The following is a 25,770-nucleotide window of genomic DNA, read 5'->3' on the forward strand; positions in this document are numbered from 1 at the left end:
CATGAAACTATAAACAAAGCCCCACTTTAAAATTGCTATTTCCAAATAAGATAAATAAAAAGAGTAGACAGACTGTATCATGCAAATTTATGATCCATAATTCCAGTGAATTCAATTCAATTCACTCCCCCCATGTTGACTTTTTGACTCCCCGATTTAAATTCTTGATTTTTTTTTTACTCCTATCAATCGCAATTAGCCTAGTAGAAAAAAGAAAATTTCCCTTCCCCTAAATGTTCTCAGTAACAGAACATAGGAAATGAGTTAAAAGCAAAATTAAAATGAGAGATATACATGAAATTTACAATTTGATTATGGACTCTCATTCTCTACAAATATTCCATTACAATTTATCTTCCTCAACCCTCAACATCATCATCACGATCAATGTCAACAATAACATATTAAAATTACACAAACTATAACAATTTAGATGTGGTTTAATTCAAGAAGAAGATGAACCTAGCCCAGATTTTTGGATACACTAGAGTCTCCCCTTTCAAACTAGAGTTGATTTAATTCAAGAATGCAAAATAGAGATTTCTTTGTCTTTGTACCTCTCAACCTTGAAAGCCCTTGATATCCAGAAGCAAGACGGTTCTATCCACTAGACAAAAGAAACTCATTATCAAATTTAAACAGAAACTCACATTACCAACAACCTAGCTATTCAAAAAAATTATAGAAACCAAAAGACAAAAGGAATAGAAAAAGCAAACTGGCCTTTGATATTGGAAGAATCCCCAACTTTAAAGGTTTGAATTAATGAGAGAGAGAGAGAGAGAGAGAGAGAGAGAGAGAGAGAGAGAGAGCTTCAAGCTTCTGCCATGGAAGCTTGAAGCTTGAGCAAGCTCGAGGGAACCAACAACGAAGTGAGCTTGAGATTGAGCGAACCAGCAGTGAAGCGATACAAAAATTCAAGAAAAACTCATTTATTTTGTTTTCAATAATAGGGGTCTTTTTGAGTTTGTTTTGAGTATGAATTTTTAACAATGGACCTACCAAACGAGTGTTTTAGACTTTGAACTTTAAATCTATTTTTGAGTTTATAAATTGGACTCAAATCAAATACCAAACAACCCTAAACATCTCTAAATTTTTTGGTTGATGGCAATGTAATATGTCCCTTTGTAATTATAATCACTTGAATACATTCCATTCATTTTGTCCTATAGGACCAAACAAACTTGAAAATCAAATAGAAATGCCAAAATTTAGACATTAGCTTTTTAGAAATTTTTACACTTTAGCCCTTCAACTTCTACAATATATATGAATCCAAATTAGTTGAGTTATAAGTCAATCGTCACTCTTCTCTTATGAAAACGCATGAGAAGAAAGCTAAGAAGGAGCTGCGAACCTCCGCAACTCAATATAACCCACGCCGTCTAATTCGTCGCCCACAAAAAACAAAAAGAATCCCCTGAACAGTGTGTGCCACGTGGGCTAACTCCATTGGTCCGTCATTAACACAATAAAACCTACAAATGGGCCAGGTTAAAAATGAAAAACCAACACATGGTTTAGAGAGAGAAAGGCTCTATAAACACGTTTCTCCAACGAAAAAACAAAATTCGCATATCCTTCTAATTTTTCATTTTTTTTTACCCCAATTTGATAATATCTCTCTCTCATAAACTTTCTCCCTCTAAAAAAACACTCACCACCACCACAACCGCCGTCGCCGTCGACGATAACCCGAAACAACGCCGTCTTCTGAAATCGGATACGCCATCTCCCGGCGCATCTTAGCCGCCGCCATCGCCGCATATCCCCACCACCGCGCACGACCCTTAACCTGACCCGGAAAACCGAAACGATAAACCGGTTTCCTTGGCCCGGCGGTCATTTTCCGGCGAGGCCACGTGGGAAAAGGTGCGCACGATTATTAACCTGCGCGCACCCTCTATTTCTCTCCCTACCTGTATTGACCTTGTTTAGTAGGGGTTCTTACAGAGGTGGGTCTCTCTCTCTCTCCCCCTCTCTGCGTCAGCTCTCTAAATCATCAGCTTCTCTGTTTGGATTTGCTCCTTTCGATGTAAATTGTTTTGAAATTAGGGTTTCCGGGCATGGATTTAGGTTTGCTTTCTGTTTTAGGGTTTGTTTTGGAAGTTTGAAGGGGCTTTGGCGGTTGATTCTGTTCAAGTTTTCAAATTCGCTCTTTGATCTGTTGATTGCTCTGTTTCGCGTGATTACATGACTGGTATTGTGACATTGATCAATTTTGTTTTATTAGATTGGATTTTGGCGAATTTTCTGTTACTTCTGGCTTCATTTGCAGTGGTTTGGGTACTTAATTGTTTACTATCTAAGTTTGGTATTGATATGCTCGGCTATGCTTTAGTTTTCGCTGTCTATGCATTGAGTCAGAAGTTTCTACTGGTTCTGGACGTTTTTAAAGTTAAAACTGTATTTGGATTTCAACTGGAAGACTGGCGCTGCTTGCTGAGAATATGTGGGAAAGAAGGAAAACGGAATTTTGAGTTGGGAACTAATCATTTTACTAGTAAGCTTAATTCCACGAGGCCATTCTGATGTTAAGTTGGGTCTGAGTCCAATACAGTTATTATTTTCTTGTGAATAACTGTTTGTGATGTTCATTTCTTAGGTTTTCTTTAGTTGCCTTCGGTTGGTGGGGATTTCTAATATTTTCTTTTATTGTTCTCTGAATAAATGTCCTCCCCGTTTTCAATTTGCATGCTTGGAGTCGCATTTAGAATGTTAATTTATTTTTGCCAACACTTCACTGTAATTTATTTGTTTTTAAGTGAGCACTGGTGGTAACAATTTGTTCCACCTATAACGTGACCAGCCTTTACTCATATATTCTACGAAAGTCGTAGGTGGCAGCAGAAGCAGTAGTTGATAATTTTGTTTTTCTAAATTTACAGGTGCAGACATTGTTTTAACGATTCCATAGAAGTTCCATGTGAAGGGATGGCCTTTTTCAGGAATTATTCTAATGAAACAGTTTCACGAAGTGTCCTGGAAGAAAAGAACCGGGGACAAAGTCTTGAAAGAATTCACAGTTCCACAGGGAATGAGGATGTAGATGTGATTTCTTGTGAAAAGGAATTTGATATGAACATGCACGTGCAGTATCAAAGTGAAGGTGAACAAGATGCTAGTAGGTTGCAGAATGAGGCAGAAAATGACGAGGGTATTGCTACAAGAGCTTCTAATTTGCCGTCTTCTGGGAGGAGAACGGCGGTGGCTGGAAAATGGGGTTCTACCTTTTGGAAGGACTGTCAACCTATGTGCTCACAGGGCGGGTCTGACTCTGGGCAGGAAACTAAAAGTGGGTCTGATTACAGAAATGCTGTTGGATCTGAAGATAATTCTTCGGATGTCAGGGAAGATAGAATAGATTTTGAAGACAATGACAGGCCAAAAGTAAGCAAGGGACAACGGGGACATTCTGACATCCCTGCAGATGAGATGTTGTCTGATGAATATTATGAGCAGGATGGGGAAGAACAGAGTGACTCTATGCACTATAGAGGGTTTCATCATTCAGTTGGGTCGAATTCTGGGCCACAATCAAAACCTGCTGCAGTCAGCAACCATGCACATAGGACTTCTAGAGTTTTAAATGATAATGAAGATTATGATGATGGTGATGATGACAACGAAAATATTGATGCTGCTGATGCTGATTATGAAGAAGAAGATGAAGATGGTATTTGTTTTGCAAATATTTTTGTTTTATTAGAATACTAGCAGTTGGGCATGGGATTCAGATCCTTCATATTTAATATACCTCTCATCATTTTGCTGAGAGATATACTTTGATGAGTGGTTCTTGACCTCTCATCATTTTACTTAGAGATGTACTTTGATGAGTAGTTCTTGACCCCTCTTCATTGTTGGAACATAGATCTCAATTTATATTGTCTTCTTGCTTGCAGAAGATGATCCTGATGATGCAGATTTTGAACCTGATTATGGTGTTGCAAGTGGTCGTGCAGTGCAAAAGGTTATAGTCATAGTTGCCTAAGTAAAATTACGTTGGAAGTATTATTTCATTGGCTTGAAGTTTTCAGAAGAGAGCACACACAAAGGGTTCTGACTGTTCCACTATGTCACAGCCAACTTTGAATTGTTCTATTTTCTTTTCCCAATTTTTAACTTCGTTGTTTTTGTTTTTAACTGATATGGGATAGTTTTATCCCAACCATTATGCATGCACCATTGATGGTGCACCTATATGCGTGTTTAACCCTGAAAGCTATATCTTTGCAATTGCTACTGAAACTATTTCAAAAGAGAAGGTATCAAAAAAGAAAGAAAAAATTAAAAAAAGATATCAATGGTACTGTTTGTTGAATTATTTTCATGTGAACTTTTCGATTTCTCCATCTCTGTGTGTCTTTTGTGTTCGATGATATGTAGTGATTTCCTATCTTGGTTCTCTTTCTCACTCTTTTTTTTTTTTTTTTGGGAGTGGGGGAGGGTGGGTTGGGGGAGGTGCATATTCTGTTGATATAATAGTGTTAGTGGACATATGAACTGGTGCTTTCTGTTGTACACTAATGAAGTTGTTCTTTGATGTCTTCTCAAAAAGTTGTTCTTTGATGACACCAGGATAAAGATTGGAGTGGTGAAAATTCTGAGGAAGATAATGACAGTGATGATGAGCTTGATGTGTCAGATGAAGATAATTCTTATTATGGAAAGAAACCTAAGAGTAGGCATCGTGGTAAAGGTGGGCTTAGTGTTAAATCTACAAGAGAACGCAAATCATATCATGCATCTAGTCGCCAAAGAAGAGGGAAGTCTTCCTTTGATGATGAAGAGTCCTCGGCGGAGGAATCTGAAAGTGAAAGTGATGAGGACTTCAAAAGCACAAAAAGAAAAGGTGTACATCTCCACAAAAGTAATGGCCGAAAAAATGTCACTGGACGAAATGGTGAGGTACGGACTTCTACTAGATCTGTTCGGAAGGTTTCATATGTTGAAAGTGAAGGAAGTGATGAAGTTGATGAAGGGAAGAAAAAGAAGTCCCAAAAGGTATCATCTACCTTTCTGATGTTACATTGATGCATTTCGATGGAATCTATTTGAGATCACGTTCTCAGTTCACATGTTTGATTTTCAAGTTGGAATTATGCACCATATGGATAACTTACCCTAGATGTGCCCCAAGTGAAGAAGTACATGTTTGTATGACAATGATTTGTCATGTTATGATATATTTTATTATTAGACATAGGTACCGCCGAAAGCTCTAGATGCGAAAGATAATGTGATCTAAATGCAAATGATTGTAGAATTTGTTTTGGGCATAAGATGAACTGCTGCTTTGGTTATGTTTTCTAAAGTACAGTATGGGTATAATTCATATTGACCGGATAGGAGTGTAAAACTTGAATGCAATGCAATTCTTGTCATGCTAAGTCAAGGCTGCTGACTTCTTGCGACTCATTTTTCTCTTTTAGGTTAAAGTTTTCATTTCATGTCAGGAAAAAAGGCTTTTAATTTGCTGAAAAATTTAAGCTGGATTCTCCCTTTACTGGTGTTTAAGCTTTTGCTTAATCATCCCTTTTCTAAGAATTTGAAAATCCTTTGATCTCCTTGTAATAAATGGTGATAGTTCTAATATGTAAGCGCTTGAGTAAAGTGCGTGTGCGAGTCGTTTTTCTTAACTGCGACAGTTGTTTTCATAATGAAATGCTTCAAATGGGGAAAGAAAATGTAATGCTCTCAGGAAACTCTTTGTATTTGATGCTCCATGTTGTGAATGTCTGTTTATTTCTTTACTTCCAATTGTCAGACTGCTAAATTTCAGGTTACCACTCATCGATATTATGTTAAGAATTTTGTTATGTTATTTCATATGCTTAATTTCTCTTTTTAATTTTGTACTCTGCTATTTTAGGAGGAGAATGAAGAAGAGGATGGTGACTATATTGAAAAGGTGCTCTGGCATCAGCCAAAAGGCATGGCTGAAGAAGCTCTGAGGAATAATAGATCAATAGAGCCTGTCTTGTTAAGTCACTTGTTCGATTCTGAGCCAGATTGGAATAGTATGGAATTCTTGATAAAATGGAAAGGCCAGTCCCATTTGCACTGTCAGTGGAAATCAATTTCCGAGCTACAAAATGTATGCTTTGTAATTTTTCTTCTTGGTTATGCATATGCTCTGGATTGGGACAATCTATTACATATGTCTTTGTCAAATTTAACTGCTGCTGTAACTTTACCTTTCAGTTTTATCTTTACTTTGATCTGTTGTTCAAGATGCTCAATATGCTTTTGCTTTTGTGACTTTGCAGCTTAGCGGTTTCAAGAAGGTTTTAAATTACACTAAAAAGGTGATGGAGGATGCTAAGTACAGGAAGACAATCTCACGTGAGGAGGTATTCTTTTTGTTCCTATTTTTTTATATTTATTTTAGAGTTTCTTTTAGTAGTAATTGTATATAAAGAAAAAAGATAGATATATTAATATGTTATTTAATAAATAACTTGAACTGTATTTAAGTTCGGCCATTGGATTTATACGACTTTTGTTGCCTTAAGATCTAATGTATGCTTTCTCATGGTAACAAGATGTGATATGAGGTACAGTTATGCGGAATATGTGAAAGGAGGGTTTCCAAAATCTGCCCACACCAACAAAACCAACCCAAACTAATCAAAATTAATTTTTTTTCTTACTCATATTTGTTTTTTAGAGGACAAGAAGCTTATCAATTGATTTTTATTCTTTTTTTAGGGTTGCCAGTATAAGTATAGACCATTTTACCTATTGAGATTTTGTTAGCTTAAATAATTTTTTTTTGATGTCCATCTAGGTGAATTATATAAATATTGCCTTTCAAATCGTGGTGCATTATTTGATTTGATCATTAAATTATAATAAATAGAAAGAATTAATTAGATTGATCAATAAATTTTAAAGTGCATAAATGGATGATGATTGTTTAGCGAAGGAAGTTAATGGGAACATTTTCTTGAGGAAGATGATAGTGTGAGTAATCAGTGATGTAGATTGGAAGCACGGTTTAATAATAAAGATGGTAACATAACAAGAACAAATAACATGATTGATAGATATTTTTTCTTTTTTGTCTCTGTTTTAAAGTAGGGCCAAATACTCTTGAAAAGAACATATTACTGAAAATGTAGGGCTGAATACGCTCGTAAACCACATGTTACTGAAACTGTTGGAATCCAGTGATATATCAACGCTCCCTTCAATTTTTATACCAATTATAGACGCATGGGTTAACATTCACTAATAGAAATTCTTTTGGGGTGGCATGCATGGAGAGGAATAGAAGGACATTTGAGGGAGCACAGGTTGATGAAGTGGATCTTTTGTGGGATAAGTTCGCTTTTGGGCGTTGGGCGTCCGTTTCTTCAGCATTTAGAATAGTTCCCTTCAGGCTTTATTCTGTGATTGGAGTTCCTCGTTTTCATTCATGCAATATTAGGGTGTTTTAGTTTTGCAGTTGTAGTTGAGCAGTTTACTCTGACTATTGAACAACTTGTCCCCTGTATTGTAATTTTCCTTTTTTTTTTTGTTTGAAAAATTATTTTTATTGATGGAAGTATTTTTGGTATGAAAAGGAAGCATAGGTTAAGCCAGGCCTACCATGTGGTATTTTCTATGTTATTCTTAGGAGATGGTGCTCAAAACATGAATATGAGAAATAGATAAGGAGTGAGACACTGGAGATAAATTTATTTTTTCAATGTCTTTTCATGTATACTGTTCCTTTTCTTATTGAAAGCTCGTGTATACTGTCGTTTAAAAGTTTATACTTCTTGATCTTTTATAAACTTGTTCTGTTTCTTTCCCATGTGTAATTGCTATTTCACCTTCGTTGTCCTCCCATAATGATAGAAGCTACTATTGTTATTGTTTTTTATTCATGTGAAGTAGCTCATTTATCACTTTTCTTTTTCTGGGGTTATGTATATGCCTGCTAGATTGAGGTCCATGATGTGAGCAAAGAAATGGACTTAGATCTCATCAAGCAAAATAGTCAGGTTTGCTTTCCAGCATTTCACCATTTTTGTTTCACTTTCCCAGAACAACATTTGTCTGTTTTTACTTACAATTGTTTATATAACTGGTATTCAGGTGGAGAGAATAATTGCAGACCGGATCAGGCAAGATAGCTCAGGTGATGTGGGACCCGAATATCTAGTCAAGTGGCAAGGATTGTCTTATGCTGAAGCAACATGGTATGTTAAGCTTGACTTAAAGTTAATAATTTTCTGTTTAGTACTGCTTTATTTGCTCCTTTTCCTTGCCTCTCTATTTCATACATGTGTAGGGTGTTAAATGTTGCACTATTCATTCTAAATTAGCTTTTCTTAACCCTTGCAGATTTCTAGATCTTTTATCTGATATAGTGTTTGACTCTTTGGTGTTGTGGTGTTTCTTTCGTTTTAATTGCAGTAATGAATGCTTATATTTTTTAGTGGTATGTGATTATAGGGAGAAGGACGTGGATATCGCATTTGCACAAGATGCTATTGATGAGTTCAAGGTAGTGTGGTGTCTTAGTTGTCTTCATGTTGTAAAATGTTCGTGCATTTAAAGGTCGCTTGAACATTGACAGTTATGTTTATATTACTTATCTGCATAGTCCTATTGTGTGCACATCTTTATGTTACATGCTTGACAAGTCTCTCTCTATATGTGCTAGGTTTGACACATCGATTTACTTCTGAATCATGGTTTACATGTTTGCGATAGATAGCAGTATGCATTGCACATTAAGTGTGAGAATGTATGCTTAACATTGAATGTTTGGTTATGAATGGTAACCCAATATGATGATGTGAGCATGCATGCTTGGCATTGAATGTTTGGAATGATTACCCATTGTGATTTATTGATAATTATGATGAATGATATGAAAGCATTATACAAATAACTGTTAAAAATATTAATGGAAAGTTGGGATTACTGTACATGGATATGGTGGCTTTCTAGAATTACTCTATGTAAGATGCAAAGGATTCCTAAAATATTTAAGTATTATGGAAGGGGGAAAAAAGAATCTCTGCTGCCATAACTAGGGATGTTGTGGAATGAGTTATAATGTTTTACCTTAAAATCTCTAGTGATTGCAAATGTTTCATCGATTGGCATTTGAGCTTGTTAAATTTATGCTAGGGTCCTGTTAACAGGAAAGGATAAAAACTGTATAGGTCATAAACAATATGCCAAAATACTTATTAAAGAAACTAATAAAAGGGCTTATGGTGAAGCCATACAGTAGTGGGGAATTTGGAGTAACATGTGTTGTGGTATATGAAGGTTAAACACCAAGTAAGCTTTCTTTGGTTGAGGCATATGGGAAATCTTACATGAGAGATCCAATTTTTTCATATGCAAGCTTCGTTGGTTTTCTGGGAAAAAAAGAGTTGGTAATTTATTTTTATGGCTGATGACAAGATAGGTGCTTGAGGAATTAGGAAAATACTATTAAAAAAGGCTCTTCCTTTTGGCCACTTCATTGGGTGTTTTTTTCCTCCTAAAGAGTGCTTGGGGCTTTTTGGTGTTCTCTTCTTTATTCTTGTTTTCCTTAAATATGATGATATGTCAATTTTTCTCGGGGTGAATTGTTTATGATCAACAAACACTTACACATGATTAGAGTTTTGTTCCGAGTGTAATCCGGCTTGTGGTCCTTCATTATGAGCAGGCTCGTGAAGCTGCAATGGCTGTACAAGGGAAAATGGTGGATCTCCAGCGCAAGAAAACCAAAGGTTGGTGATTTGGGGTCTGGAATTTGCTTATCGTTTTCTGGTTTGCCTTTTTCTTGCTTATGAAAGTCAATATCAATTCACAATTCGTTATTCTCTAAAAAAAATTCACAATTCATTATTCTCTAAGAAAAAAATCACAATTCGTTTTCTTACCCTGAAATCCTCCACCTTTTTGTCAACTAAAGCTAAGGTATTATATGCTGTTAAGAGAGTGTTTCTCTTCGTTCTATTGTGATAGTGGACTTCTTGTCCAGTGTTGGTTGTTCTCATTGTACCTTCCTAACTTTTTAAAAGCAAAGTCAATGTTTCCAATAGAATTAAGTATGGTTCTTTGTGTGCACTTTTGTACACTCCTATGTACGTGAAGAAAGAGTTTATCTAATCCAGAGAAAACCAAACTTTGCTGATGGTTAGATCAAGTGCACTCATCATATCCTCTTCTCTCAATTCTGTTCCCTGATAGAAGTACCGATATTGTTAGTATTCCTAGACTTTGAACTTCCATTTAGTGTTCATGCCATGTGAATTTCACGAAGTCTTAAAAACAAAACTTCAGTTAAAACACTCATTCTTCCCAGATTTACCCTCTTAACTTATAATGCAAAACTTAACAAGAAAACTCTGGAGCTGCCAAGGAGAGGACTTGATTTTTATTATTTATGGGCTGGATCATGGAAAAGAAGAAGCAGCCACTTATAGGATGAAACGAAGCAGTGTGTCAGAGAATCATAGGTATCAGCTAAAGATTAAGAATTGAAATAAATCTAACAAAACCAACCCAAAATCCGAGAGGTGCCTTCTTGTTATATCAGACGCCTACATCTTAAATAATTTTTTGTCTCTGGTTTTGGGATGATGCATAAACTTCAGACGCTTCTCTGCTGCAAATTCATCAGATGGTATCCTTTCCTGAAAACCCAAAATTAAGAGAGTTTACCTAAATCCAGCTAGGAAACTTATTTTTTCCTGAAAAATCATCCCAAAAATTGCCTTTCCTCTCTTACTCTCACGAGCATTCTATCGGAAAATGTAGGAAGAGAATGTCATAGTTGTAATGAGTTTCAAGACATTAAAGTTTGTTTTTAGGAGTTAGTGGAATGCACAGGGCATGAGATGTGTGGCAAAGGTAGATAGGGAAAGGTGGAAGGGGAAGGTAACCGACCCACCAGCCAACACCCTGTCATTTTCCTTTTTCGTGTTAGCACTAATGAAAATTAAAAGCTATTAAATAATTGTTTGTTTGTTTTTTAAAATTTTATGTATTTATTTTGAATACATAGATTTGGTAGGAGTATTAAGGTATAATTAGTGCAAAAATACATAATGGAGTTTCTGCTCTTCCAATTTTCGTCTCTTTTACTTTCTTTGACTCATCTTGTTTTATTTGCTGTTCATGACGTACAGTGTTTATTGATAATACAAATTTTTTTTTTTTGGGTAAATAATATTTAGGAAGTCTAAGGAAGCTTGACGAACAGCCCGAATGGTTGAAGGGAGGAAAGCTACGTGATTATCAGCTTGAGGGTTTGAATTTTCTTGTTAATAGGCATGGCTTGACTATTACTTCTACTCACCTTTATTGTTGGAAAATAGATACCTTAATATGCCCTCCTTTGAAAATGTCCTAATCGCTGGTTCTTGCATGTGGCAGTTGGAGAAATGATACCAATGTCATTTTAGCTGATGAAATGGGTCTTGGTAAAACTGTTCAATCAGTTTCAATGCTTGGTTTTTTACAGGTGAAGATGAGATATAAATTCTTTGCTGACTGGCTTGTAGATTGTTATATTATTGAATGTAACTCCAAACAAACATGAGATTGTAATATACTTGAGACACTAACCTTTTCCTCTTTAATTATTGCAGAATGCTCAACAGATCCACGGGCCATTTCTTGTTGTTGTACCATTATCCACGTTGTCAAACTGGGCCAAAGAATTTAGGAAATGGCTCCCTGATATGAATGTTATTGTGTATGTTGGTACCCGTGCAAGCAGAGAGGTAAGCCAAGCTTTCTTGCACAGGTCTACGAGGTTCATATATGAATAGTTGGATATATGGTTTTACTTGCATTCACTGTTCATTCATAAGTAAAGATGCTTCCTAAACCAAGCCAGGTATAGTCATCGTATATTATTATATTTGAAATTTTATTTCTTGCAGTCAGTATCACGATAGTTCCATAACAAGTATATTGGTTCACCTCTTCTTTGTCTTCAGTGTAGAAGTAAAATTTCCGTAGAGACTTGTGAGATCTTGATTTTGAGCAGCTCTCCTCTCCTTTTTTCTTTCTTCTTTGGTTTCTTTGTTTTTGTTTGAGAACTCTTCAGTTTCAATCCATCATATTGATGAAATGATAGGCCAAATACCTCGTAATCCTAGGGTACAAGTTTTTGCTTGGATTGTTTGCTCCCAGTAGGGTGAATACATGTGAGGTCAATGGAACAGGCCTTGTGTTTGCCTTTCCGCAGACTAGTGCATTATCTGAAAGTGGGTAGCCGAGAATATTGATCAACCTTTTCCTTCATTTCCCAGTGGTGTAAGCTTTGTCAGGTTTCTCGACTGAGTTGGGTTGTTCCATTCCATCCTCTTGTGCCTTTTATTTGTCAAGAGGTTAATTTTGTGCCTTCCGAGGTGGATTAAAGTCTTAAGTGTTGTGGAGGTGCGTCGGAGTTCTCTGAACACAGTGACTGTTTGTTATTCCTTTTAAACTTGGTTTGAGAGGCATCTATCTCTTAGCATGCTGGGTTCTGTTTGGCTGTATTTTTGTTTTGCTTGTTGAGTAGGTGGTTGTTTTGGGTGTACAAGCTCAAACTCGTAGCCTTGTTTTACTGTTTTCTGTTCAAGTTGTGTTCAATCTCTTTCAGATGGAAGACTACTTTGTCATTTATCTGTATTAGTTATGTATCAATCTATTTCTGTGATAATTTCCCTGTGAAAAAACCATATAATCTATCATGCTTTATACGTTAATGTCTAAGAATGGTGTGGTACACTTTTACTATTGGGGTTTTCAGTCTATATTATCATATATAAATTCTGAGGCGTCTGCATTACATGAGATCTTTCTGGAGTGTTTTCTTTTTGTTGGGCTTCAGTTTGCTCGCCAATTTTTTCGCTAGGCAGGGAATATTAATTAAAATTTACAACTATGCACCCATGACCATTTTCCCCACCCTCTCTTTCGCTCAACCCCTTTGTCACTCTTTTCTTTTCAATGTTCCCTCCACTGGGACAACCTACCCGGTTTTGATGCACTTGACATAAGAGAGCAAGCACAAAATGGAATTTCTCCCTTGAGTGAGGGCCGTGTCCAGGAAGAATCTTTCAGGACTTTCTCCTTAAGTTGTAATCTTCTCTTTTTGGTAATTTAAATTTATGTACATTATCATTCTGTATATTTTGGTGTGAATTAATTAAATTATATACTTCAATGGTATTTAAGGCAACCTGTGTTTGGTGAAACCCTAAGACACTAATGTGGACATGGACGAAGAATGATAATTTCTCGTATGGACACATTAGCCTGGTTGCTTGAAAAAGACCAGATGTCAGGCACATCTTGATATATGTGCATCATTCTGAACCCAGACATTTTTAGTTTGAGTGTTCACTTACTGGTAGATTAGGAAATGGCTTGGTCAGTGCCTTGTTTCGTATAACATGTTTAATGTCTAAAGAAAGCTTGCTTTTAAAGGCATTTTGTATAAATTTATTGAATTTTGGTATTCCAAGGTGATCACAATGGGGAAAGGGATTGCAGCTTTGTATTTTCTTGTGGTTAATGCTTGTCTTCTGGGATCTTCATTGTCCTTGCAGTTTGATCATTGAAAAGTCACTCTGCGGGCTCTTTTTTTCCCTGTATTGACTTGATACTGTCCTTATCTTCATTGTACTTTATAAAGTAGTTTTGATGTACTATACAGGGTGTCCATGCAGTTTTGTTCTTTATAAACTATTTTATTTGTTTGTCAATTTCTTTTGATTGTAGGTTTGTCAGCAGTATGAATTTAACAACAGTAAAATAGTTGGCCGGCCTATAAAATTCAATGCACTATTGACTACATATGAGGTGGTTTTAAAGGATAAGGCTGTTCTTTCCAAGATAAGGTGGAATTATCTAATGGTTGATGAAGCTCATAGGTTAAAGAACAGTGAGGCACAGTTGTACACAACCCTCTTGGTATGTAATTATGCCAATCAATTCTATCACACCTTGTGTATGGATCTATCAAGTTTAATCTTGTGTTACGCTAAATGATGCCATCCTGGTTTGGCAGGAATTTAGCACCAAGAACAAGTTGCTTATAACTGGTACTCCATTGCAGAACAGTGTGGAAGAGTTATGGTAATGGTTTGTTTCTTGTCATGATATTACTGCATGTGCATGCAAAAGTAGTGCCATATTTGTTTATAATTGTTATTTTTGATCATGTATCGATATGTCCTTATGGCAAAGGTTTGCTAGGGTATCTGAATATAGTGTGGCTTATCTAACCATGAATGTTCGTTATTCTGCATGTTTTATATTTTCCAATAAAGTGCATTTCTTTGTATGTGTGTGTGTGCGTGTTTTTGCTTAATGGTTGGATCCAAAGGTGATTCTGTACACCTTTGAGCGCATGTTTGTGTGTTGTGGAGGGGTGGGTGGTGGGGATTGCATTCATCTCTGTGTGTTAGCGCTTTCCTCTTGCCGTGCATATTCTACCCATTGCACTTATTTTTTCCAAGAAACTTACTTAAGATAATAACTAAAAAACTTATTTATGATTAATTTTTTTTTTATTAAAAAAAAAAAACTTATTTAAGATAATAACTAAAAAAAGTTAAAAACACTGAAGGAGGAGCGGCACCCCCTACTTCTCTCTCTCTCTCTCTCTCTCTCTCTGTGTGGCCCCATATGTGACCATTCCTTGGGTTTAGTGCCGAAGGAAGAGAGGAAAATGGAAATAGAGAAGGGGTTGGGAGAAGACGGTTTCCGGGATTTTGGGAGAGAACTTCGAGACTGGTGGGGTGGAGGTTTTGGATGAGGAGGAAATGGAGGGGAAGGGAGAGGATAGAGGGATGTAGATAATGTTTCCTTTATAAAATTAGCAATAATGTTAGAGACACCAAATTTGTGCACCACATTTGAGTCCCAACTGATGTGGCATATGACACTTCATCAATTAATTGCCAACATGTATCAAATACCAGCAATTAATTTTTGTAAAAAAAAAATAAAGCATAAATGTTAAGTTTAATTAACCAAATGAAATCCCAAAACTGATCACCACCATATCCCCTCAACAACGAGATCTCCCCACCCCAACCACCTACAGCTTCCCATCATCCCAGACAATCCAAGAGGCTGAATTGTGTATGGCAGATTTCTCCTCTAAAAAAAGTTGTGTATGGCAGATTTCTGGCCTATCAGTTCTAATGGAGTATACCTTACAAGAAGAACAGAAAAGCTTTTAGATCTGACAAGTTTGAAAAAATTTGTGATTTGGTGGTGAGTCAGAATTGTTCTTTTTTTTTTTTTTTTTTATATGTAAAACTATAAATAATGCACTAGGAATATGTTTCTATTTATCAAATTTTGTATAAAGAGAAGATTTAGAAGATTTTATCGTTTACCAAAATCAAATGGGAAGTGAATGGCTGGGAGAAATTTTTGTTTGCAAATCTTTTGCTGCTTGAAAGAATCTGTGAAGGTTGAATTGGTGTAGGCTGAGTTGCTAGTAAAGGTGCAGCGGAAGCGGGACTGGTTGTGGTGGAACACGGTGGTTATTAGGTTTGAGACTTTGGATTAATCAACTTACATGTTTTTTAAAAAAATTTTCTTTATAGAAAAATAAATGCTGGCAATTGTATTAAGTTATCGTGATGATATGGGATGCGCCACATCTTTGGGACTCAAATTTGGTCTAGCATTACTGTAAATCATTATTTCAATTCTGTTTTTCCGGGAAGCTTAAGTTTTACCAAAAAAATTAAAACTAGAGATGTTCAACTAGTGAGTAATTGTTTGGGTTCAATTAAACACTGGCACTGATACACTAGATCACACATAAGTTTTCAATTATATAGGTTCTTCTTCTCTGTAAGATTTGATTGACTGGCACTCATACACTAGATCACACATAAGTTTTCTTATATGTTTTTTGATTTCTCTGTTTCTTTTCTTTTTTGGTTTTTCAATGTTCAAATTTTATCCAGGGCTCTTCTGCACTTCCTTGACTCTGATAAGTTCAAGAATAAAGATGATTTTGTTCAGAGCTACAAGAATCTCAGTTCATTCAATGAGATTGAGGTACAGTCGAGCGAATTTCCTTTGTTTTTAATTATTTTTACATCTAAACCTTGAAATTAATGTTTGCTTTGCATTTACGTGTAGCTTGCTAATCTTCATATGGAATTGAGGCCTCACATTCTCCGAAGAGTTATTAAGGATGTGGAGAAGTCTTTGCCTCCAAAAATTGAACGAATTCTTAGGGTTGAAATGTCTCCCCTTCAGAAACAGTACGTGGTTCAACTTGTAATGAAATGGCCCTTAGTTTAGATCCTTTCAGTGATTTGACATTTGCTCTTTGGTTCTGGATAATTTACTTTAGGTACTATAAGTGGATTTTGGAACGCAACTTCCATAATTTGAACAAAGGAGTTCGTGGAAATCAGGTTATTTCTTCTGTCCTCTGCCTTTTGTATAATTATTTGCTACTGTAAGGTTTGCAATTAGTCTCAGTCTGAAAACCATTTTTTGAACTGAAAACACAAATTTTGACTGGATCAACACGTCGGAGTTATTTCTTTCTGTGTTTGTGTTTTATCCCAATCTTAAAAAAAAAAACTGTAATATTTTAATGAGAAGAAAGAACTGTTGTGTCTCTGGTGAAAATTGAAAATAGTGTCTCATAGTAATTAGGGGCTGTTTATATATATATTATTATTTTTTGAACAGAAACATTTTTTATTCAAAATTTGAAGGATAAAAAACGAGGACATTTAGAACACAGACAAAAAGAAAGAAACACTAGCCGGTGAAACAAACACAAGGCCACTTCACACAGAAAATAAAACAGCCAAACATAAGACAATCCCTTAAGATACTGCAGCCAGCAGATTGCGCATAATTAGGGGCCGTTTATATTTGAAACACCCTTGGGGTCAAAGGGAAATTAGGAAAGGCCTGATATACTAAGTAAACATTATTTGGTAATTCTCTGGCACAATTTTTTTTTCATTCATACTGCCCAATGTTCTCACAAAATACACATTTTTATGTAACTTGTTAGTATTCCCAATTTCCCAGACTCTTAACTATTAAATATAAGGAACTGGATAGACTGACTTTTCACTAACATCGTAAATCTTTTGCTTCAATCTGTCCACTTGGAGAAAACTTGTGCTCGACTCCACTCCAATGATAAGATATTTTCAAAATTTAATTGCTTCAATTTCTTTTGCACGTGTTTCTGGACACACAACATTTGAGTGTCAGCCTTCAACTCTGACTTACAAACTAAGTAATTGATGGACTGTCTTTGATAACACTTGATGTTGATAAAAATTTGTACAGTACCTTTTACAGATAGATTATACTCCTTACTTTGTCGGGTTGTATTTCCTTGAGGGAAAACCTGGTGTAAGTGTAAGAAATGACAGTGTCTGGTTAAGACTGATGTCTTCAAATTATCACTATGTACAATTGTTTGATAAAGTCGACAATACCCTCAATACTGATTTCCATGTAATAGTTAAGGGAACGTTTGGTATCCTATTCAAGTAGGGAACTCTAAAACCTTGATTTTTCTTAAAAACAAGGAGTTCTAAAATCCATTTTTAAGATTCAAAAACTTGTTTGATATGCAACTTGAAAACTGTAAATTGGTTGAATTTTTTTTCCCACTTAATTGAAACAAATTCTTAAATAACAGATTTGTTCTGTTTTCAAGTATTTGGGTATTTTTGAGTTTAGGTTTTCAAAACTGGTTCGACCAAACAGATTTTTTGGACTCAAATAGAATACTAAACAGGCACCAGCAAGTGGTTAGTTGGAATTGTCAGGCCCATGGTTTGTTGCCATGTGTTCTGAGGTTTGAAACCCCCAAAGGTACCTACCTAGCTATTTGCTGTTTCCTGCCTCCCAAAGATTGTATGGCTCAGCTGGGGGCTCCAGTTTCAAAGCTGTGTCTGCAATGCCGATTGATGGATTTCTGGGTATTAAAAAAAAATAAAAGAACACCAAACAGGCCCTAATGTTGACTAGTGGGAAAGAAGAGAAGGTGTGGATGTGTTGATTCTACTGGGAATGAAATCAGTTGAAGAATGCCTGTTCTTCCTTCACTATCCTTTTTTTATGTCTAATCATTATTGAAAGTAATAACATTTTCATTCTGTTTTTTAATATTATTTTTGCCTTTTCAGGTTTCATTGTTGAATATTGTGGTAGAGTTGAAGAAATGTTGTAATCATCCCTTCCTGTTTGAAAGTGCTGACCATGGTTATGGAGGGGACTCGAGTACCAAAGATGGCAGTAAACTGGAGAGGATTATTTTAAGCAGTGGGAAGCTGGTTATACTCGATAAGCTTCTTATGAGATTGCATCAAACAAAGCACCGTGTTCTGATTTTTTCCCAGGTTTGTTTGTGATGCAGTCATGTTGATTGTGCTCCTTGGAAAGTCGCTTATGGACTATTAAGTTTGATATATTGTTAGCATGGACTTCCACCTTGTTGATTCATTTTGATACATGGCTTAGCCCATTTAATTAAATCGTAGAATCCATATCTGTTTAGATCTATCGTTTGTAGGACAATCATCTGTTAAAGTAGCGGTCTGTTGGCTGTTTGAGGACATGACACTGGTGGCCTCCTTTAAATGATACTTGTATTTGTTCTACCATTGCCTCTTTTTATTTATAAAAGAAAAAGATTGCAAAACTCGGGGTAAAATTGTTCACATTTTCATACATCATTTCGTTCACAGGCTTATTTTCACTATATATACAGGAAACCACTGAAATATGATCAGGACATGTTCATATAGCCATTTCCTTGTGTCTTGAATTTTTTTCTGTTTTGGGTTACACTACTGTATTAATCTTTGATTCATCTTACTCCCAAGCCTGTCCAAAAATTAAGTGTATTTTGTTTCTGTAGCAGCCAATCACGCAGAATCGCTGAAGTATTGTTGCATGTGCTAATTGTTAGAGACTACACAATCACTGAGGCAGTTGCCCTAATGCCTAGTTTTTTATGTGGCAGCTCAATCATGGGGTTATTGGCTTTTTCCTCCCTGTACTGAGTCTTGTGTCGTACGAGGGTGTATTAATTATATATTGCTAGTTAGGGACTAGAATTGCAAATCCTGCTTTATTAGCTTGAATTTTTTTATACTGATATACCATGTACTAAGTAATTGGGATGATTTATTGCAGATGGTAAGAATGTTGGACATACTGGCGGAGTATATGTCAATTAGAGGGTTTCAATTTCAACGCCTTGACGGAAGTACGAAGGCCGATTTACGCCACCAGGCAATGGAACATTTTAATGCACCTGGCAGTGAAGATTTTTGCTTCCTGCTTTCAACTCGAGCAGGTGGCCTTGGTATCAACCTTGCCACAGCGGATACAGTTATAATATTCGATTCAGATTGGAATCCTCAAAACGACTTGCAGGTTTAAAGACAATATCTTGGTTATTTTTACTGTTACATGTTATTTAATAATCCTCATGCCCAATACCAGAGTTCAAACCTCCCCCTTTCCTTTTGGCCTCCTTTGTACAAAATTAACATCGCTCTTTGATTATGAATCAGGCAATGAGTAGAGCTCACAGAATTGGGCAACAGGAAGTTGTTAACATCTATAGATTTGTCACGAGCAAAAGTGTTGAGGAAGATATCCTGGAAAGAGCTAAGAAAAAGATGGTAGATTACATAGCATAATCTTGAGATTGTTTTTTAATTTTTCAATTGTCCAGTTTGTGACACATCAGGATCTGCATATACATGCATATATATATACTCAATTTTTCACTTGAGGCCTATTTTTTAATTTAATATGTTTTCTTTGTTTCAATGTGTTTTGTTTATAGGTGCTTGACCATTTGGTGATTCAAAAATTAAATGCAGAGGGTAGGTTGGAGAAGAAAGAAGCAAAAAAAGGAACTTTATTCGACAAAGTAAGGGCATGTGTTGAATTGATTGTTTTATCATGCTAAATTCTAGTGGGGGCTTTTGAGTGGGGGAAAAATGGGAGAAGGAAAGATTTCTAAGCATATTTTTGGGTTTCCACCTCTCTCTCTCTCTCTCTCTCTCACACACACACACACACAAGATGGGACTCTAATATAGCATTGCATAATTGCCACTTCAGAATATTTCTTTTTCACTTTCACTTACCATAATGAATCCATATGGTATTTGCAGAATGAGCTGTCTGCTATTTTAAGATTTGGAGCTGAAGAACTTTTTAAGGAAGAGAAAAATGATGAAGAAAGCAAGAAAGGACTCTTAAGTATGGATATTGATGAGATTCTTGAAAGAGCGGAAAAAGTTGAAGAGAAGGAAGCTGAAGAGGACGGGAATGAATTGTTGAGTGCTTTTAAGGCAAGTTTTTGCCATTGTTTGTTAGGGCTGTACATTGGTTGTCTTGGCCCCTTCCGTAGATTTTTTATTTTTTGTTTTGTTTTTACACAAGTGCCACTTATGCCCTAAAATCAACAGTGCTGTGTTTTTGCTCCAGTTGGTATAAGGATGGTGATGGATGGCTGCTGTACAGTTGCTACTGCTTTCATGTTTAAATTATATTCATTTGTGTTTTTTTAATACACGTACTCTTTGGTGCATATATGTCCAGGTTGCAAATTTTGGTACCGCTGAAGATGATGGTAGTTTTTGGAGCCGTTGGATAAAGCCAGAAGCAGTATCCCAAGCCGAAGTATGAATCTTTTCTGTTAAATACTATCTTAGTATAGTAGTGAAGGACTCTTGCTCATACTTATTATTATTGTCTCTATATTCTTGTGTTGCATTTCCTTTAGTTAGATAAAAGGATTAAATTGACATTTCCTTTTAGGAAGCTCTTGCCCCTCGTACTAAAAGGAATACCAAGAGCTATGCAGAAGTTGTGCAGCCTGATAGAAGTAATAAAAGGAAAAAGAAAGAATCTGAGCCTCAGGAAAGAGTCCAGAAAAGGCGCAAAGCAGATTATTTAGTTAGCTCAGCACCAATGATTGATGGAGCATCTGCTCAAGCAAGGGGATGGTCATCTGGGAATTTATCTAAGAGAGATGCATTGCGGTTTTCCCGTGCGGTAAGTTCTTATTTGTTTCAGATTTCTGCATAGCTTGATTTAGTCATCACCTTGCTATAATCTCCTAAAATGCTTGTATTTCTCTCCTTAAAAAACCACCTGTTACCTCATATTGTGAGCATACCTTATCAGTTTTGATTTAGCTTGTTTCAAGAAAGCTCATAATATTTCTACATGTGTAGCACCCAAATATTTATATTATGGAAAAGGCACCCATTACTTTTTTAAAAACACATGATAAAACAAAAGATTTGAGCCATTCAAATTGGATTCCCATCAATTTCTCTCCCCCTGAAAGTCCGCATGAAAGCTTTTTCTTCCTAGAATAGCATTTCTGATGCAACACAGCTTTCATTAGTCATAGGACTCATATGTGTAAAGCTTTTCTCCCCCTGTTTTGCTAATACAGATCTGTTCAGTTTACAGATTAGGCATGGCGTCTTTGCTTCTCTTGTATTAATTGTTCCTTTCTCGTCTTTATTCGTTTATTTTGTTTTTACTTTTTTTAATATATTCCTAAAACCTAACTGACCCAACCTGGACATAGTTTTAGCTGATATTCTCAATATTTGAAGAGATTAGATGCAAGGTCATGGGCGCAGACGCAGAAACTGGCTGAAGTTTTCTGTTTTGGGTTTACATTGTAGACTAGGTCTAATAGATGGTGTTTCTTATGGTTTATTCTCTGGATTTTCCCTAAATATTGGAAGTTCTAAATTAATTATTTGCAAGATGTTTGGTCAAAGTTAAGACATCCCAATTTTTGAAAAGCTTCTGGCACCAGCTTGTTCTGAATGTTTGTTTTCTTAGGAAATTTTATGCTTCATTGTCTAACACTGTTCATTTGCAATTAGGTTATGAAATTTGGGAATGAGAGCCAAATTGCCTTAATAGTTGAGGAGGTCGGAGGTGCAGTTGCAGGAGCTTCACTTGAATCACAGGTTGAGCTTTTCAATGCATTGATTGATGGCTGCAAAGAAGCAGTGGAAGTGGGGAGTTTGGACCAGAAGGTTGTCTTAGAATATGTCTATTCATCCATGTTGTTTCTTGAATGCTGTTTCTTATGTAAATTTATTTCGTTGTGAGTGACAACTTGTTGGCTGCTGAACGTTAGAAACTTGTGGTACTCTTAGGGGCCCTTGCTGGATTTTTTTGGTGTCCCTGTCAAGGCTGTTGATATGCTCAACCGTGTTCATGAACTTCAGCACCTGGCAAAACGCATTAGTCGATATGAGGATCCCATTGAACAGTTCCGTGTGTTGACATACCTCAAACCTTCAAATTGGTCGAAAGGTTGTGGCTGGAATCAGTGTATGTATTACTTCTTTGCTTATGTTATTTTTCATCTCTCCTCCACTGGAAGACAAAGCACGTGATTTTGGTTCCTTTTTGCTGATATTTTCCTTCTTGATAGTTGATGATGCAAGATTGCTTCTTGGAATATACTACCATGGATTTGGAAATTGGGAAAAGATACGATTAGATGAAAGGCTTGGTCTTATAAAGAAAATTGCTCCCGTGGAACTTCAACACCATGAAACATTTTTACCCCGCGCTCCAAATTTGAGAGATCGTGCCAACGCTCTTCTCGAAATGGTATGCAATCACATATGATCTAACTTTTTGTATGGAGGAAAGCACTGTATCTCTGCCATATGTGCTTAGGATTTCTCGAATAGGATTGAAAAAAAAAAAAAAAAAAAAAATCTTGAGCCACATTTGACATTTAGTTTGAGAGAATTTTTTTATTGGTTAAAAATTTTCATCCGTCCATCCCGCTCGACACTAGTTAATACTGAAATGAAGGCAATGATAATGCTACCCCTGAAAGTTGGGGCGGGAGAAGAGTTTTAATTTGGTTCAGATGAGGAAGAGAAAAAAATTGGAAATTATGCTGAGTGCGAAAATATGATTATTATTATTTTTTCGGTTTTCAAGATTGTCTGGAGTCTAGGATCGCATTGGTTTGATGTTGGTGTGAAATTTATTGTAAACCGTATGAATGGACTGAAATGATTGTTGATATAAGAAATTGTTGTGAATTTGTGTCAAACTTATGCTAGGTCTAACATTAGTCTTCCATGCTTAAGCTGATTCGTCCAGATACTTTTGATCATTGTAATTGGTTCATTTGCCTGTGCATGACTGTGTGAGTGCCTTGTAGTGCATTCTGAAGGAGATTGAGGCACTTGAATAATTTTGGTAAACTATTTTGGTATTACTTACACGAGTTGATGAAGATGACATCTGTAAACAGGAAATTGCAGTTTATGGGGGGAAGAATGCAAATGCTAAAGTGGGTCGTAAGGCTTCTAAGGAGAGGGAGAATCCTCTCATTGTTTCTTTAGCTCACAGGGGCATCAAGAAAGGAAAAGCCGGTTCTTCTAGACTCAATATCGAAATGAACAAGAACAGACCTTTGAAACCCCAGAAAGTTGAACCTTTAGTGAAAGAGGAGGGTGAAATGTCAGATGATGAAGAAGTGTATGAGAAGTTTAAGGAGGAGAAATGGATGGAATGGTGTGAAGAGATGATGGCTGACTCAATTAAGACATTGAATCGTCTTGAACGGTTGCAGACGATTAGTGCCAATCTTCCAAGGGATACGGTACATCTTAGTCTTGCTTTTTTCATTTGTCTTTGTCACATTTATTTGTTAAATCATCCGTTTGATGCTGGTACTGTTAATTCACATATTTTGTCTTTCAGGTGCTTGCGAAAGTTAAAAATTATTTAAAGCTTCTTGGACGAAGGATAGACCGAATTGTTTTAGATAACGAGGAGGAACCACATGGACAAGATAGTATGTACTTCGTCCTGTATGATTTATTTTTCTCATTCCTGATTGCTTTTCTATCTACTGTTGCCATCTCTCTCATGTAAATTTTAAAAAAATAATTTTTAAACACCCACTTTAGACAAGCTCGGGGATGGTATATGTATGGAATTCAATTCCGTGCCTTGGATTTTGTTGGTTTTTAAGTTCAATTGAGAAATATCTTAACAGAATAATCATCTGACCCTACATTTGACAAGCTCTAGGACTGCATATGTAACAAATTCCTTTTTCCTTTTCATGGTATGTGTTTTAAGTTATTAACGTAGTGGTCATTTACAGAGATGACAAAGCGCTTGTGGAACTATGTTTCTACCTTTTCAAACCTGTCTGGGGAGAGACTTCAAGACATTTATTCGAAACTTATACTGCAGCAGGATGAGGAGGTTGGGCCTTCCCACATCAATGGCTCTGCATCTGGTCCCTTTGGCAGAGACAGTGACCCTAGTCCATTTTCCCGTCATGCGGACAGGCAAAGAGGGTACAAAAATGTGACCAACTATCAATCTTTTGAACTTCAGAAGGGTCATGATACAGCTAAATCTGAAGCATGGAAACGAAGGAGGAGAGGAGAAACCGATAGTAATTTACCAGTTCAGGCCTCATCTCAAAGAATTATCAGCAATGGTACTCGGTTAACCGATCCAAGCTCACTAGGGATTCTTGGTGCAGGACCACCTGAAAATAAACGCGTTGCGAATGAAAGGCCTTATAGGATGCGACAGGCAGGTTTAGCCCAAAAACAAGGTTTTACAGGTATCAAGTAGTGTTGCATACAATAGGAAAGCAGCTGGTTAAAAAGTAAAGGCGACTGGCTCTCAGCTGGGAGCACTTCCGACTTCAGCCTATATATATTCTCTGGAATTTTTTTTGTCAACCATGGGAATAAGTTCTTGGAGATCCTACTTTCTGGGACGATCGGAACAGGTCCACAAAATGGGATTTGCATCATTGAACAAGATGCAAGGATTGCCTGTCGTCTGCAAGGCTTGTGGAATTTTGCTGCCATATTTTTTTATCTTTCGTTTTCTGAAGATGAGTTCGGTTGGTATTATGTTCACGTATATAGAGCAATTTAGTGAAAAAGTTTTTCTACTCATCTGATATATACATACAGAAGGAGAATGTATTACGCCTTCAGAAAGTGTACATTATCAATTTTGAAGTAGTTGGTGGTATTTTCTCTCCCAAGTTTTGGAGATTTTTTAATTGAATTGTTGATAAGTTAATACTTTCCAATATCCATATTTATCTTTCATTGGTTACATAGCAAGAATAGATTAAAAATTCTGCCGAAGAACCATCTACTGTTTATTATAGTATTTATGGTTTTAGGTTACTCTTTTTATTGCGAAATCTTGATCTATTCTTGTTGACGCAGAAAAATGGTTCGGCACTTTTCCGCGTAACTTAGTGATGTTAGGCCTTTGGTATGCTCTTGGGCCTTGGTAGAGCGCGTGATCTGCAAGATAACAAATGCTTGGTAGGGAATCGGTGTGGTACCGACCGAAGGTTCTCCGATGCTTGAGTAAGTATGGATTTAGTAAAATTGAACTACAGATCAATAGGCAGTATGACGCGAGTTCTGATTACCTCCATTTTGGGATAGTTGTCTATTTTTATAGACTTCGGGAGGTGTGCATTTTGTTTCGAATTTTGATGTGGGACTGTGGACACCAATTTTGGGATCGCCATGTGTCTCAGAGGGGGATGTTGCCCTAATCATGGGATCGGTAGGCTGGATGTCGAAGTGAGGTGCCGAAGGCTACCATAGCTCTAGTTTTGCCCACGTGTCCGACTCTTATTGCCTGTTCATTTTGGTATAAACAGGAGTCCCCCAAGTTCTCTTGCGAGAGTTCTCGGAAGGGGACTTGAAATTATCTTCGGCATGGAAATGCTAT

General features: G+C 36.5%; 1 protein-coding gene across 6 annotated transcripts; it reads left to right on the top strand.

The window, feature by feature from the left end:
• Positions 1-1,567: 1,567 nt before the first annotated feature.
• Positions 1,568-25,078, top strand: CHR5 (chromatin remodeling 5). 6 transcript variants are annotated; one of them, XM_089048065.1, is made up of 32 exons: positions 1,568-1,958; positions 2,892-3,679; positions 3,909-3,976; positions 4,585-5,010; positions 5,879-6,103; positions 6,276-6,359; positions 7,938-7,997; positions 8,092-8,195; positions 8,452-8,503; positions 9,668-9,731; positions 11,184-11,277; positions 11,383-11,470; positions 11,598-11,732; positions 13,723-13,914; positions 14,020-14,079; positions 15,443-15,507; positions 15,933-16,026; positions 16,111-16,235; positions 16,328-16,391; positions 18,141-18,353; positions 19,153-19,395; positions 19,536-19,646; positions 19,814-19,900; positions 20,148-20,327; positions 20,578-20,658; positions 20,797-21,033; positions 21,888-22,043; positions 22,167-22,344; positions 22,448-22,629; positions 23,291-23,641; positions 23,743-23,836; positions 24,152-25,078. In XM_089048065.1, exons 2-32 carry the CDS (start codon positions 2,938-2,940, stop codon positions 24,634-24,636), a joined length of 5,340 nt encoding a protein of 1,779 aa, XP_088904191.1. In that variant the 5' UTR covers positions 1,568-1,958; positions 2,892-2,937; the 3' UTR covers positions 24,637-25,078. The 6 variants fall into 6 exon arrangements, with proteins under 6 accessions (XP_088904191.1, XP_088904194.1, XP_088904193.1 ...); XM_089048068.1 differs by having other exon boundaries at positions 3,912-3,976; XM_089048067.1 differs by having other exon boundaries at positions 1,568-1,875.
• Positions 25,079-25,770: the final 692 nt, after the last annotated feature.

This window comes from Prunus mume, linkage group LG3 (assembly GCF_029339155.1).
Source record: "Prunus mume cultivar Tortuosa linkage group LG3, ASM2933915v1, whole genome shotgun sequence".
In the NCBI taxonomy this organism is placed as follows: Eukaryota; Viridiplantae; Streptophyta; class Magnoliopsida; order Rosales; family Rosaceae; genus Prunus; species Prunus mume.